The sequence below is a fragment of the Vipera berus genome (genome assembly GCF_964194415.1).
Source record: "Vipera berus genome assembly, chromosome: 6".
Taxonomy (NCBI): domain Eukaryota; kingdom Metazoa; phylum Chordata; class Lepidosauria; order Squamata; family Viperidae; genus Vipera; species Vipera berus.
This window is the reverse complement of record NC_138208.1, coordinates 14361948-14377617: the sequence shown is the minus strand read 5'-3', so window position 1 is coordinate 14377617 and position 15670 is coordinate 14361948. Positions and strand designations below refer to the sequence as shown.

At 39.6% G+C, this 15670-nt stretch overlaps 1 protein-coding gene across 4 annotated transcripts in view; it reads right to left on the bottom strand.

Moving 5' to 3' along the window:
* ARFGAP3 (ARF GTPase activating protein 3) overlaps nucleotides 1-15670 on the bottom strand; it is a 47258-nt gene that overhangs the window by 13349 nt on the left and 18239 nt on the right. The window contains exons 5-12 of one of the 4 annotated variants that reach the window (XM_081330403.1): nucleotides 15561-15644; nucleotides 12684-12765; nucleotides 12183-12242; nucleotides 10917-10961; nucleotides 8226-8272; nucleotides 6873-7003; nucleotides 2437-2562; nucleotides 483-605 (exon numbers count right to left, since the gene is read on the bottom strand). In XM_081330403.1, the coding sequence (XP_081186529.1) occupies nucleotides 483-605; nucleotides 2437-2562; nucleotides 6873-7003; nucleotides 8226-8272; nucleotides 10917-10961; nucleotides 12183-12242; nucleotides 12684-12765; nucleotides 15561-15644 (698 nt within the window). The remainder of the gene's footprint in view (nucleotides 1-482; nucleotides 606-2436; nucleotides 2563-6872; nucleotides 7004-8225; nucleotides 8273-10916; nucleotides 10962-12182; nucleotides 12243-12683; nucleotides 12766-15560; nucleotides 15645-15670) is intronic. The other 3 variants (XM_081330404.1, XM_081330405.1, XM_081330406.1) reach the window with 3 other exon arrangements.

The following is a 15670-nucleotide window of genomic DNA, read 5'->3' as shown; positions in this document are numbered from 1 at the left end:
CAATGATATTGATGCCCAGAACTCCCCTAATTCTCCAATCTGACATTAAGGGAAAACAAATCTACTCTAATGAACATGGACAGCAAAAAGAGCCAGGACCATTTCAGTGATTTTATACCCAGATGCTGAGTAACAGATCAGCAAGTGTCAAATGCACTAAGCATTTCCAGAACACACAGGAAAAAGGAAACACAACTTTGAGTCAAGCTTGAATCTGGGTGCTATCCTGTTGTTGTTTTTCCTAGAAGTGTTCATTTTCCCAATCTAAGCTAAAATCTGAAGATTTCCTGGTGGTCTTCCATCCCAGCTCTTAAACAGGTTTGATTTTTTTCTTAATATTAGAGTGCAGGCAGTATTGCTGTTACTTGCTGAAACTCTGTGTCATTAGAAAAGAAAAGCTTTATTTATCTACCTTAAAATGAGGTCATGGACGCCCATGTATGTTAACAATTATTTTCAAGATTTTAAAAGTAAACAATTACCTTGAATTGGGGCAAGAAAAATACAAATCATCTTCATCGTTATACTTTTTTCTTGGCTTTGCGCTTGTTGGTGTTTCTTGTTGTATGATCTGCATATCTGAACTTATCGAATGGGAAATACCACTGGGGGGGGAGGGAAATTTAAATTTAAAATGTTATCTTTAAAAAGAGGGGGAAAAACAAAATCATATTGAAGTCAAAGATGCTTGATGCACTGTTACTGCAGCCAACACAGTCCAGAATAACAAAGGAATTTTGTAGCCCAAAACTGTTTGATTGTTTATTTAACATATGGCAATGCCACATTAACCAGGAGACTACAATGTTAATACAGAGTAGTAGTCTGCCTGTCTAAGACTACTAGCCTGTTTGGTCCATACTCGCAAGCTAGCTCCACACCAGAAAGGAGCAGCTTTCCTGCAGCATCATCTGAGCACTTCTCCCTCTGCCAAAAGAGCCTTGAAAACGGGTGTCACAACCAGGAAGGTCTAGCCCAGGGACCTTCAAACTCGGCCCTTTTATGACTCATGCACTTCAACTCCCAGAAATCCTGAAGCCAGGCACACTGGCTGAGGAATTCTGGGAGGTGAAGTCCATGAGTCATTAAAGGGCTGAGTTTGAAGAGCCCGGGTCTAGCCCTAGCAGAATTTTAACCGTTGAAACAACCCCAAAGTCTTCCCAGTGAAGTGATACCTATTTATCTACTCGTACAGAACATGGTCTTCCCAGTTGCAATGTATGGCTGTGAAAGTTGGACCATAAGAAAGGCAGAGCGCCAAAGAATTGAGGGCTTTGAACTATGGTGCTGGAGAAGACTCCCATGAGTCCCTTGGACTGCAAGGCGATCAAACCGGTCAGTCCTAGAGGAGATCAACCCTGACTGCTCTTTAGAAGGCCAGATCCTGAAGTTGAAACTCAAATACTTTGGCCACTTAATGAGAAGGAAGGACTCACTGAAGCCTAATGCTGGGAAAGATTGAGGGCAAGAGAAGAAGGGGACGACAGAGAATGAGGTGGCTGGATGGAGTCACTGAAGCAGTAGGCGTGAGCTTAAATGGACTATAGAAGATGGTAGAGGACAGGAAGGCCTGGAGGAACATTGTCCATGGGGTCGCGATGGGTCGGACACGACTTCGCAACTAACAACAACAACACAGAACATGCTTTTGAACTGTTAGGTGGGCAGAAACTGAGACAAGTGACGGGAGCTCACTGCTGGAGCAAACACCATCTCCAGTGTCATTAAGCCACTGAGCCACCATGCCTCTCTAGAGAAGTCCTGAAGAGGTTGGGAGGAATGAGACAAAGGATCTAGATTCCTAGGCTAATCACTTTCTCTGCCCAATGTGCCTCCAAGGATTGCTTTGGGAAAAAGAATCTAGAGTGAAAGGCAAGATATACATCTATTAAGTTGAACTAAAATAAAACATATTTGAACAATTGAACTATTTGGCTAGCTGTCTCTGGATTCAAAACTTGTCATGCAGCAATTCTGAATATGCATAATAAAATGTCTAAATGATTGATATCAAGAGCTTCTGTCAGGACAGAACCAACACAGGTAGTCATTGACTTACAACAGTTCATTTAGTGACTGAAGTTACAACGGCACTGGAAAAAAAATGACTTATGACTGTTTTTCAAACTTACAACCATTGCAGCATCCCCATGGCGACGTAATCAAAATTAAGACACTTGGAAACTGACTCACATTTATGACCGTTGCAGTGTCCTGCTGTCCCAGGGTCATGTGATCCCCTTTTGCAACCTTCTGACAAGCAAAGTCAATGGTGAAGCCAGATTCACTTAACAACCAGGTTACCAACTTATCAAAATTCACTTAGCAAATGTCTCACTTAGCAACAAAAGGTTTGGGCTCAATTGTGATAAGTTGAGGACTCCCTGTATTAGGAGATGTCGAATGAAAAGTGGATGCTCTGAATCAAATACATACCTTCTACTGTTGCTGAATCCCATGCCAAGTCTTTCTATCTCTGTTTTCTTTTTACCAGCCACATTTAATTTTTCATCCCTCATCTGAATGTCAAGATCTTTGTAGGCCAGTCGTAAAGAGGATACCCTAAAAAGAAAAGCCCACATATAACTGATATATCTTGAGCGAACGCCAGAAAATTTTCCTCATAGTAGTATAAATGAAGTAATATTTTTCAGTGCATAAACCAGAAGTATATGACTTAACTGAGTAAAATTCTTTTTCTTATATTGCTAAAATCAAAGAGTTCTACCTTTATAGGAGGATTCAAATTTATACAGACTTGGGCATTGTATATTATTTTGTTTCTAAAGCAGGGGTGCCAAACTGCCGGCCCGCAAGCCGGATGCGTCACATGGAAGCCACGCCCACCCCTTTGCTGGCAATGGCAAAACTGTCCTGATATGTTGCGCAACATCACGTGACGAGTTTGACATGTCTGTTCTAAAGGATTAGCAGTAAAGGAATAATAAGGAGCACAACAATGGAAAAACGTAATTGAAAAGTGCCACAGGATCAAGAAGAAACAAGAGTTATGGTGAAAAGCAGAATTTGAGATTTAAAGCTGCCATAAGAAAAAGAGTTTCTGGACTCAAACTGCAGGAAATAGGACACATCTAGAGTACAAAAGTCAATCAGGAAAGGTTGTGGCTATTGTTGTAATATTGCACAACAAAAGCAGTTTTACTTGAAGTGGTATTCCTGTTATGGCTGCCAATTCTCTTTTCTCAAATAGAAGAGAACGCATTTAGGAAGCACTGTGGAATCCTTGGTGCTCTTTAAGCTTGGCGTTAGTTAACCCTTGCTTATCTGGGTGCTGGTTGCTGAGAAGGATGTATTCTGGTCTTTTTGTTTCCTTCTTGGTTTTTATTGTCTCTTTTGAATGGTGTGTACCTTTTATCTCAATAAACCTAGAAGACAAGCCACATTTTTATCTCTATAAACCTAAAAAAGATAAATCACATCTACACATTTAAATATATATAGGGAGATATTTTTTTATTTTTATTCATTTGTATCCTGCCTTTACTATATTTACAAACAACTCAAGGCAATAAACATATCCAAGACACCTTCCTCCTCCTATTTTCCCCACAACCATGTAAGGTGGGTTGGACTGAGGGAGAGTGATTTGCACAGTCATCCAGCCGGCTTTCATGGTTAAGGCCGGACTTGAACTCACTTGTCTCCTTCTTTCTAGTCCAGTGCCTTAACCATCTGACCAAACTGTCTCTTACATAGAGATAAATGTGTGTATGTATCTATGTATGTGTATGTATCTCTCTGTGTGTATGTGTGGATAGTTAGATAGATAGATCAGGGGTGTCAAACTCAATTTCATTCAGGGCCGCATCAGCATTGCGGTTGCCCTCAGGGGGCCGGGTGGGTGTGGCATGGGTGGGCGTGGCCTACTGGGTGGGCATGGCTAAAGTGCGTATGGCCTACGGGGTGGGCGTGGCCAGCTCTACATCGTTCACATTTAGGGTGCCTATGGGGGCCTGGGCAGGAGTAGGACAGATCTGAGGGTCTCTGGCAGAAGGAGGGTCTCTGGGCCAGGGCCAAGGCAGTGGGGGCTGTTCCCTCACTGTTTCCAGGATGGCTTCGCGGGCCACATGAAACCACTTCGTGGGCCAGATCCGGCCCCCGGGCCTTGTGTTTGACATGTCTGAGATAGATAGATAGATAGATAGATAGATAGATAGATAGATAGATAGATAGATAGATAGATAGATAGACAGACAGACAGACAGATAGATACAGATAGAGAAGTACAGAAATAGAGAGATATAAAGATACCAGACAAACAATAAAGCAGTAAACGACAGTTTAATCAAGGAAGTACCAAAGAGTGAACCATACCTCCTTCAACACTAGCAGAGCAAGCTTCTGTATATAAACCCCACCCTCACCAGCACTGATGATATTATCTAGTTGGGTAATGAAGCATATGCAAGCAAACAACCAAGCTCAGAGAGCATCGTTACCCACAAATCTCTTTTCTTTTTGGCAATGCTGGTCAGGGATAGTGAAAAATGTATTTGAGAAAGACTGGCCCTACCAGATCATTTACAAATCGGACAGCTACTGCAAAAACAAATGGAGAGAAATGATTTACTCACAGACCTACAAATATGGATATAGGTGTTAACTGCAAGCAACATTCCTCTTAGAGAATAATGTTTATCTGGCTTTTCACCCTCCTGCAAAGCACACTGCAGGACCCAGTGACAGGACACCGATCTGCTGATGATCAAAATGCATGACACTATAACAGCGAAAGATGGGCATGACTTGCCACCCCCATGCACTGTTTATGATACAAGTCCTACATTTTCCAGGAGGATTGTGAAGAAAAAACTGGAAACAACTGTTTCAGATGTCAGTCGTTAGAGTTTACTGTGCCTGCATCTAAGGTTAGTTGAAACAAGCTAAATTTTTATAAACTAGTTTTACACTTGCTTGCTTCTACTAATCATAGTTAAGAGTAATAGTTTACCCTAATTTAGATATGCTCTAAATTTGGATAGTCTAAAATGGAGACTAACTTCTTTTTCTTAACTGTTCAGGTAGACATGGTGGACTTAAGGGTCATCTAGATTAATCCCTACTAACAACCCCTCCCCCCATATTATTGCCCCTCTCAATAAGTAAAATAAACTGTCAATTTAGAAGACACATTGGGTAAAAAAAAATCCTGAATATTTCTTAGTATTGGAGCATCTTCAAACTGAGGATAGCTGCTGCAATTTATAAACACTACACAAGTAGAACTCTACACATGCCATAATAGGATAGTGCAGTGTATGAACACACATATTAGGAAATTAATATGAAGCAATTATTCTATTTGATTTTCATAACAAAATACTAGTTTTGCATTTACTCCTGGTATATTTAATGGATCCTTTGTAATGGTGTGGAATAGAAACGAAGATGTACAAAAATGGTCTAATAGGAAAGTATCTTAGTTTACCAGATACTTTATTAAACAGAGATTAAAGAGATAACAAGTAAATGGAAACTAATGGATTACAGTTAGACAAATGAACAGCTACCTGAAGAAATCAATTATGAAGTTCTGTGGTATTGATTCCCATCTTGAAAGCCATGCAAATATGCTGCAAAAGCTTTCAATAAATATCTTTGAGTTTTCATTTACAAGACAAAAATCACACTTACTGTTATTTCTGTCTGACAGCATTAACAAAATCAAAAATATCAGAACATAGTTCTTCAAAGAAAGATGCAATAATTTTTTTAACCTACTTTTAGAAGAATTTCAGTGAACTGCAACACAAGCATTTAATCAATGTAATAAAGAAGAAAAGTGAAGTCATTAAGAATAGTTTGGCATCCCATTTTGACAGCTTGGTAAATTTTTGTAGCCATTAAACCTGGATAAACATTTCCATAATTGATCAAGAAATGTGTGTGCTATTTAGAGGAATATTTCCAAATGGCAGCTCTATTTATTTAAATACAATGCCTATTATATCCATGAAAGTAGTGGAAAAGTATATCTAGGAGGATAATAGCATAACATTGAATTTATTGAAACAAGCAATACACAATGTAAACATTTTCTCCATTTTCTCCTTGAAATCTAAAATAGTTAAAGCATATTCATGTTTTTAATGGGATTTTACTATAATCCTCTTCAGTCTCAACTGATTATGAAGTGAATTCAGATTTATTCAGAAATACACACTTATGTGGCATGTGGTAAAAACAGCCTATTAAGTTCTAAGCCGTGTTGGATCAGTTTATGAAAATAATGACATACTATTATTTAGTTCCAGGAATTTTATTTTAGATTTTATTCCGCTAGTCGTTGCCGACTATAGGGGGCGGCATTCATCTCTGCTTTGAGGCCACGAGCCAGCACTGTCCAAAGACATTTCCGTGGCCCTGTGGCCAGCATGATGTCGTGGAGCACCATTTCCTCCCCACCAAAGTAGTACCTCTTTATCTACTCGCATTTGTATGCTTTCGAACTGCTAGGTGGGCAGGAGCTAGGTGGAAATGGGTGTTCACACACACACACACACACGACACTTGGGTCTTGAACCCGGGCTGCTGGCTTTCCAACCTAAAGTCCATCATCTTAAGCGCTGAGCTGCCTTAGTTCCAGGGCCTATACCAGGGGTAGGCAACCTCGGCTCTTTTATGACTCATAGACTTCAACTCCCAGAATTCTGGCTCAGGAATTCTGGCACTTGAAGTCCATGAATCATAAAAGAGCCGAGGTTGCCTACCCCTGGCCTATACCAAAGTAAAATAGATATCATCCCTAAAGTTCCTCATATCAGAGGGCATTCAAACATTTGCCACTTCAAATACCCAGATGTAAGTCTGTAAAGAGAGAATCGAACAGGTGCCAAACAAACTCTACTTACAGCGGTTCTTCCTTCTCTGTTGTTTTGCTAGCTTCCTTCATTTTATCTACGGCCAGTGCTTGTTGTTCTATCTCGTTAAAACTCTTGCTGCTCAGTTTCTGGGCCCCCAAACCACATTTCTTAGCTCCAATCTTTAATTTGGACGTGAAAGGAAAAAAAATATGAAAAAGCTATCACAATCTTAGAATGCAAGTTATTTTAGGTTTTCTTTCTTTAAGAACAAAATGCAAAGGAAACAGTAAAGGCAAGGGAAGCCAAACAAGCGGGGCCCTAGCTTCTGCATTCATGATGCTTTGCAGTTCCTAGGGCAGCCTTACAGCTCCTGATTTGTGAGCTGTAATTTGTGAGCAATTTGCCACTATTATATTTTGATTGCTGGATGAGTGAGGCAAATCTACGATTAGTAGTTACCACCAGTATAAAAAAAAAGGTTCTGATTCTCCTTTGAAAGCAGTTAATGAACAATTCAGATGTCAAATTTGGTATAACAATTTTATACAATGAATACAAAAATGCGTTCTAACTGCACTTTCTTATATGACTAGACATACTGTACATCTTGTGAAATATAGCTTACGTCTAAGTTATCGTATAGAAAAGCAGACTAGGCATGCATGGAATAAAGAAAATAGCTCATCAAATTACTACTATAGTATGGAAATAAGATTGGCGAATATATTTCTAAATGGATGCATAACCCAGTCCACTAGCATCTGCAGCAAGCCACAATGAGTCCAATGCAACAAAAGGTGGCATCTGCAGCAAGCCACAATGAGTCCAATGCAACAAAAGGTGCATGGTGCCCTCCCTCATTACTTGTTTAACAGCTGTTTCCTGATACCTGACTGATGTAAGTTGTTGCATTTGCGTTATGCCATCATCACTCACTTTTCATAATTTCTCTCCATACTGTTGTAATGGAGGCTCTACGGGCCAATTTTAAGAGCTGTGGGTATGAATCCCACAAGGAAGATTCAATTGTCTTTCCTCCCTCCCCACCCACCCCAATCTTTTCAACCAATTAATAACAGGATGTCACTTTTTAGGAGAGGATGATCTGCATAAAGAGCTGGCTACTGAAGACTAATTTGATTAATTCAGAGCTATACAACTCTTTATATCAGGGGTCTTCAAACTTGGCCCTTTTATGACTTCTAGACTTCAACTCCCAGATTCCTCAGCCAGCGTGCCTGGCTGAGGAATTCTGGGAGTTGAAGTCCATAAGTCGTAAAAGGGCCAAGTTTGAAGACCCCTGCTTTATATACTAACTTTCACAATTACATAAAAAGGAGCATGAATCTCCTCACCAGCCCATTAAAAGCGAGACTTGAAAATATCAGTCTAAACACTTACTCCTTTTTTTACTTGATTTGGTTTCTTCTTCATCATATAACCGACTTCTGTAAGAACAATAGACAACTTATGAATTATATACATTGTAACATGATGAAATTAGCATTAACTGCAATATTGGCAAAAGTATAAAAAACCCGAATTGCCCATTTAACTTAAAAGAATTAGGAAAAGCAATACAATATACTATGAATTTGTTTTCAACATTTAGAAATAAAATACAGTCAAATGGAGAAAGGGAATCCTAGGCACCTGCTTATAATTCAATGCATTTACAAAGTTCTCTATTTTCCAAGAAAACAATTTAATCTAAAAAGGGATATATGTTTCTCAAGAACGTCTACATAACAGTTTTTCTTAGGGGAAAATAAGATGACATTTTAATTTGAATAAAATAACTGAATATTTGTATAACAAGTAAATCAATTAAGTTCCTCAACAGTTTACCAACTGACACATTAAATAAAAATGCAGTTTTTCAGAATTAGAAATCCGTCCCAACAGCCTTTCTTCCAGGATGGTAAATCTCACCAACAACTTATCTTGATAAGGCCAATATGGATTAATATCATAAACCTTGGAGGTGAGTCTTGTGATAATGGTGCTTCGAAAGATGGCAATTCCTAGCCCAGGGGTAGGCAACCTCGGCTCTTTTATGACTCATGGACTTGGCTCAGGAATTCTGGGAGTTGAAGTCCATGAGTCATAAAAGAGCCAAGGTTGCCTACCCCTGGCCTAGCCAGTCCTTAGTGATTTCAGAAGCCAAGAAGGAGTGGCCTGACACCAAGAAACCCCAGGAATATGGATGAGACTCAGAATCCCCCATTTCAAATGAACAAAAAACGTCTGGAAGGAGGCAAGCTGAGTTGGTAGCCTTGCCAAGAAAATTAAATAGATGCCGTCGCCAGGCACTGAGCTTGATTAGGAAATGTCAGCCTTTATAAGTAATTCCTGTACCACATAGCAGTGAGGGCAGCAGGGTTATTAACTTTTAGGTAACTACGCTGGCTAAAATGGAAACCTCTTGTTTTTCAAAGGAAATTTTATGAACAATGGCATTAAGAATAAAGGGTACATAATATATTAATATTACAGCAAGCAAAATATGTATTTAGCAAATGCTAGAATGAAGTATTACTACCAGATCACCATTTGTGGCTGATCATCATTTTATTGAGGATGATAGGTAGAAAAGATAATAGAACAGTTGGGGGGAAGGTGTGTGATAAAAAGAATGGATTGCTGAACTAGTAGAATGCAACTCTAGAGTAACCAGTTAATTTCATATGAGAAACTGGGGGGGAGGGGGAGCTGTTGATAAAAAGTAAAAGGAGTGAGAAGGAAAAGAAGAGGAGATAATTAATACATAGAAAAGATAAAAACCTTGTAGAAAACCAGGTCGTGATTCTATAAATAATCATGAAGTGTTGTACCTCTAAACAGGACCAACTCAGCCTTGGTGGAGCAGTGGGCTAATGCCTCCTTAAGTAACACCAGCTGCCTGCAATTAGTGCAGGTTCGCATCCCACCAGGCTCAAGGTTGACTCAGCCTTCCATCCTTCCGAGGTAGGTAAAATGAGGACCCAGACTGTTGGGGGCAATTAAGCTGACTTTGTAATAATGCCGCTTGGGGGGGGGGGTGAAAGCCCTAATAAGCAGGCATATACATAGAATGAAGGCTATTGCTAAGCACATTGGTTTGTGCTTAAATTGTAAGCCGCCCTGAGTCTTCGGAGAAGGGCAGGATATAAATGGGATTAAAATAAAAAAAATACAGTTTTAACTGTTTATGAACAGACCTCCAAACAAATGAAAGCAGAACATACTACTTCCCTAACTCTAATACTGTACCCAACTCTACCAGGGAAACATCTCACAAAAGAGAACTACGTGAATCTCAATAAGGGAACCTTGAATATTTTGAGGTAGCTGCCAAAAGCTTTAACAGTGTACACATCTATTGCCAAAACAAACTGAAATGAAATGATGCCATTTCTCACCAAATAAACCCACTCTTGCTAGAAGATTTAACTATTAATATTATCTACAACTACTATTGCTGACCCAGTAAACGGATCAGATTAAGAAGTAGATTCTGCATGCCACTCTTAAGCTGCTGAAAGCCAACAAAATCAAAAAGCACTGAACATGCAGTGCTTTGTTCTATGTAAACAGAGTGAGAAAAATTATGGCGTTGCTTCTAGCTCCTAATAACTTCCTTCAGGGGCAGGAGACATATAACAGAATAGATTAGAATTCTTTCTTAAGGTCAAAGGCCAGCTACCTGAATGGCCTACAAGCAATAAATTGTTCAGGAAATGTAACAAACAGATATCAACACAATAAAACAGATAATAGAGCATTCCTTATCTGTTGCCAGTTCTCTGTCTAATCACCTGCACGCAAACTGATTTTTGATCTCCATATGAAAACCACCTCAAAGGTGTAACATGTTAAACACGGGGCTACCAAATAAATTTCATTGCTTTTTAGTTACATCAAGCAAAACAGGAAAAATGTAGGTTCAGAAGCAAGAGAAAATAAAAAAATAAAAAGAAGTTAGAAACATGCAGATATATTTGCTGGAACTGATGATACAAACTAAGGAAATTAATATAATATAATGCTCTATTCCACAGAAGTACGTGGAAATGGAAGCAGCAAAACAGGACAACTAAAATATCCAGTCACCTTTGTTAGGTGCCGTGCCTGAAGTATTAACCTTCTCCATGTTGGCTAAAATAAGAGATAAAAAATATGTATCACTAACTAAACAAACATATGCATTTATACAAGAATGCAGCTGCATTGATTCTAAGAGCCAATTATCAACCCCCTCACCCACACTCCAAGAAATAGCATATGGTTCCAAATGTTTGGGAGTTGTACCATTTCAAAATGAAGGAAGAAACCATTTAAATTTCTCCATGTTGCCGAAACATGCCTATAACAAGTTAGCATACTTCTGACCTCCGAAAGGAGGTTTTATTCTGTTTGTTCCTTTAAATTTTATATAGCTTAAGCATGGATGCAGCATGTCAGCTGAAAAACAAACATCAGGAATGAAGATCCAGAATACTCTTAAATGGAAAGATATTTCTGGCTGAACTGCAAAAATGCTAAGAGTATATCCAGAATTGTGGCTCTATTATATGGTGCTAATGATTACATCCTCAAATAAAAACAGCTACAAGTAAGCCAGATGATACTGGAAGAAACCTGTGCTCTAAAACATGTCTCAGTAATGTATGTGTAGTAATAATGTGCAAATCTGACTCATGATATCTTCCAAATTCTAGTCATAGTTAGCTGTTGAGGGCTAGGATAATTTTTATTATGAAATAGCTGACGAGTTAGCAAACACAATGTAAAATCTGTACTGTTTTGTTCATCCTACTATATAGTCAACTTATGACAGCTCATTATTTATGTAAATTATTCAAATTGCTAATAAAGAATTTGGGAGGCTGAGATGATCATTTCGAACTTCTTATGTTCTCATCAGTCAGTCATACCCTTTATCTGAGATTCGAACCTGGGCTGATTATATATTAGGCAGTTGTTTTAACTTCCTGAGCCACAGGTTCTTTCTCTCTTTTATTATCTAGAAGGCAAGGGAAATATGTGTTAAGTATTTGTCAAGGCTTTTGAATGCACCTTGCTAATTAACTCTTTCTTTCCTGCTTTGGCCTGACCCAAGGCTTATCCACAGGATATAGTCAACTTATGACAGCTCATTATTTGTGTAAATTATTCAAATTGCTAATAAAGAATTTGGGAGGCTGAGATGATCATTCATCCTACTATATATATCAGGGGTGTCAAACTGCCGGCCCACAGGCCGGATGCATCATAGCAAAACCGTGCCCACCCCATTGCCGGCAATGGCAAAACAGATGCAATATGACACCCCTGTACTACATCTTTAGACATTCAGAGATCTTCTGTGTTGTTTACCTAAATTAGCTTGAGGTGATACACTAAGGTAATCAATGCTTGGTCCATCTTCTGGATCTTCTAGAAATATAAACAAAAACAACAAACATATAAATGTTAAGGATTAGTACATTTCTAGATCCTCGATCCACACTCAGAAGCAGGAACTTGTCTTCCTGTTTTTCCAGTCAATCAATTTATGTTCTTACCTATTTGAATTAAAGGCAGTCACAGTATGCTGAAAATTTATCTGGATCTAAATTGATTACAACAGTCAAATTTAAAGTATATTTTTATCCGATTCAATCGTATTTGTAGTTTGTGACAATAACCGGCATGGGTTATGAAGTAGCAAGTTTTGTGTAAGTAGTTGTGTATAGGTTTTTAAAAGCACTACAGTTGATAAAAGCTATTTATCAAACAATCTTATAAAAAGCAAAGGACAGTCAACAGGAGTTAGGAATTTTCACATATTTGCTCCATTTTGTCGCACATTTTAGAAATGAAGTTGATAAACTATACCATCTTTGCTTTCTGAATTGTTTTCTGAAGAATTCTGCTGCGGATTAATTGTTTCCTGCTGTGATGATTCCCAGTCAATAACCTATAAAGAAGAAAAAAAACCACACAAGATATTAGCAGTATTCCAAAGAATTAGAATGAAGCTCATCAGAATTCATTTAGGTAAGACTAATTTTCATGCATATAAAATATTATGATATTATATGTTAAGAAGTTTTTCTGACATCTCATTCAGGAATACAGCTGAAAAATAATATTGGATGTGAATAATGAGGAAGCTTTAGTTTCAAGTCCCAGGTAGTGATAGGAGTGAAATATTTTACTGTCAGTTTGCTTGTACAAAAATACATCTTCTAGTCTGTAAGATTACTCCCAATCCAAATTAAATAGATTTGTATTTGATCAGAATTATTTTGGCTTTAGCGAGCACGTGAGGAGAGAGAGATCGAGCAGGGCTTGACAGGAATCCAAAGGAGAAGGAAGAGGACAAGGAGAGAGGAGACAGCAGAATTGTTGGGAAGGTGGAAGGGCTGCTGACTGTTCCTGGAGTCATGCTCACTGCTCATTGTGTGACAGATATTTCTTGTTGCTGAACCAGTTTTAGGATAACCTCAGGAGACAAATAAAAGCCACCAACCTTCAGCGAGCAAGCTTACAAAGCGAACAAAAGGATCTTTTTTTTTGCAGTTCATCTAAAGAACTTGAGGACAAGCAGAATTTCTTTTATGACCTGCAGAGAAACGTGTCATGTTTGCTTGCCTTCCACAGACAGAATTTATACACGCTATCAGGGAAGGCTGATTGCTCTCCTGGAAGAGGACGGATGAGGCAACAATTCTGAGGCAAAGCTGTTGGTCTTCCATTTTATCAGGGAAAACGATGAACTCTTGGATCAGATACAGTAAGGCCTTGAAGAGGGAAAACGGCATCAAGGAACTTTCCAGAAGGTAGTCAAGATGAAAAGAGTGGAGAGGAGGAAGAAAGGGATTGATATATAGGGTGCTGTCTTCCTGGGCACTAATTCAGGAAGAGACAGAATGTGTCTGTGTAGATCTTTAAACCCATCGGGAAGTATCTCTATCTTCAATCTATTGAGACACGAAGGAACAAATAGCACAGCCAAGGTAGCACCATAAACATACGACAGGGGACTAATATGCAGTAAGACAGTGATGGTGAACCTTTTAGAGACCAAGTGCCCAAACGGCAACCCAAAACCCACTTGTGTATTGTCAGGTGCCAGGTGGGCGCGGCCCATTGGCCAATTGGATGGGTGTGGCCAATTGGGTGAGCGTGGCTGTGGTGGTGACGGCAGACTGGGTGGGACTAAAAAGTTCAATCAATCAATTCCAACTTTGCGAGATCTTTTTTTTCCCCGTGAGAAGTTGAAATTGATTGATTGATTGAACCTTTTTTTTTTTAATTTTGCACACGGTGGCGGAGGCCTAAAGCGAAAAGGTTTTATAAAACCCAGCTGAAGGCCTAGGACTGGGGCAACGGTGCATGTGCCCACAGAGAGGGCTCTGCGTGCCACCTGTGGCACGCGTGCCATAGGTTCGCCACAACGGCAATAAGAGGTTGAAGATCTAGGAGCAAGTGAGGTTTCTTTGATCCTTCTTGTTTGAACACATGGACTAAGAAGAGAATAAATACTGAAGGTGGACAACTGGCTCTACAGATGTGGTCAATGAGAATAGTTTGGATTTTTGAATAACAGGACGTTTTTCAAATGAGAGACTACTGGTAAGAAATGGACTGTACCTTACAAGACCTGAAAAGAGTGTGCTTGGAAGGCAGCTTTGCACTGAATCCGATGTGGAAGGGAGGAGAGAAAGCCCAGAAAATGGTACATCAAGCACTGGGATTGGGAAAGGATCCGGGTGGTGGACAAACAGAATAATAAACACATAAATTCAGAAAAGAAATTATCGAATTAGAATATTAGGGTGTGAAAGGATCACAAAAATCATCTAGTCCAAACCTGTGTGTCAAGCCTGTCCCAGCTTGGGCATTTAGGAAAGAGAGACCCTCGACTCCATTTGTAGTAAAAGATATTCTTTTACTAAAAGCCAAGTGGTTACAGCACAAGCAAAGTCAGATCTGAAGATTCCCACGTAAACCCCATAATTTCCCCTTCTCCCAGGCCTTCCTCCCTCCCGGTCATTCTGTTAGTATCCAACAAGGTTCAAATTAGGTGTTTTGGTAACAGTCCTAAGGGTTGGCGCCTCTTTGGTGGGCGTTCGCATTCTGTTCTCATGCCTATGTCCTTGGATATTTCAACCGTTGTTGAACACTTCTGGTTCCTGTCACCCCCCCTCCCTCTGTCCCCCCCATTCCCCCTCCCCATGCTTTATGGCAGGCTGCCATTAAAGCAGTGCTGAAGTGGTGTGATGGCAGATCTGCAGGATCCACTGAGTGGCAGGTGCACACATGAGCGGACAGCTCCACTTGCCCACCACTCATGCAAGTAGAGCTTCACATGCTTGCCCACCACTCACGTGAGTGGAGCTTCGTGCACGCACGCGCTTGCTTATCACTCACACGGCCCGGTTTCAAACAAGCCGTGGCCCAATAGTAGCCTAGGGTTTGGGGACTCCTGCACTAGACCATCTCTGACAAGTGACCACTCAGCTTCTACCTGAAGATTCCTGGTGAAGATTTTTCATGGCTTTATTTGACAGCTTGAATTTTTATACAGCCAGAAAGTTGCCCCTGACATCTAGTTTGAACCTTCTACTTTGGAGTCTTAATTCACTAGTTCTAGTCTTGTATTAGAAAATCGGACAATAGAAAATAACTCCATGCTAGCTTACCTCCTATCATTCACATATAGGTAAAATCCCATGAAATTAAAAAAACGTTTTATTCATTTTATACCCGAGTAGAGCCATGAGATGCAAAGAAGTCTTCTTCTTTCTCTTGAGGTGATAAAGGAGGGGCTCCGCAGCCATCTATCCATAACTAAAATACCCAATAATATAAGCACA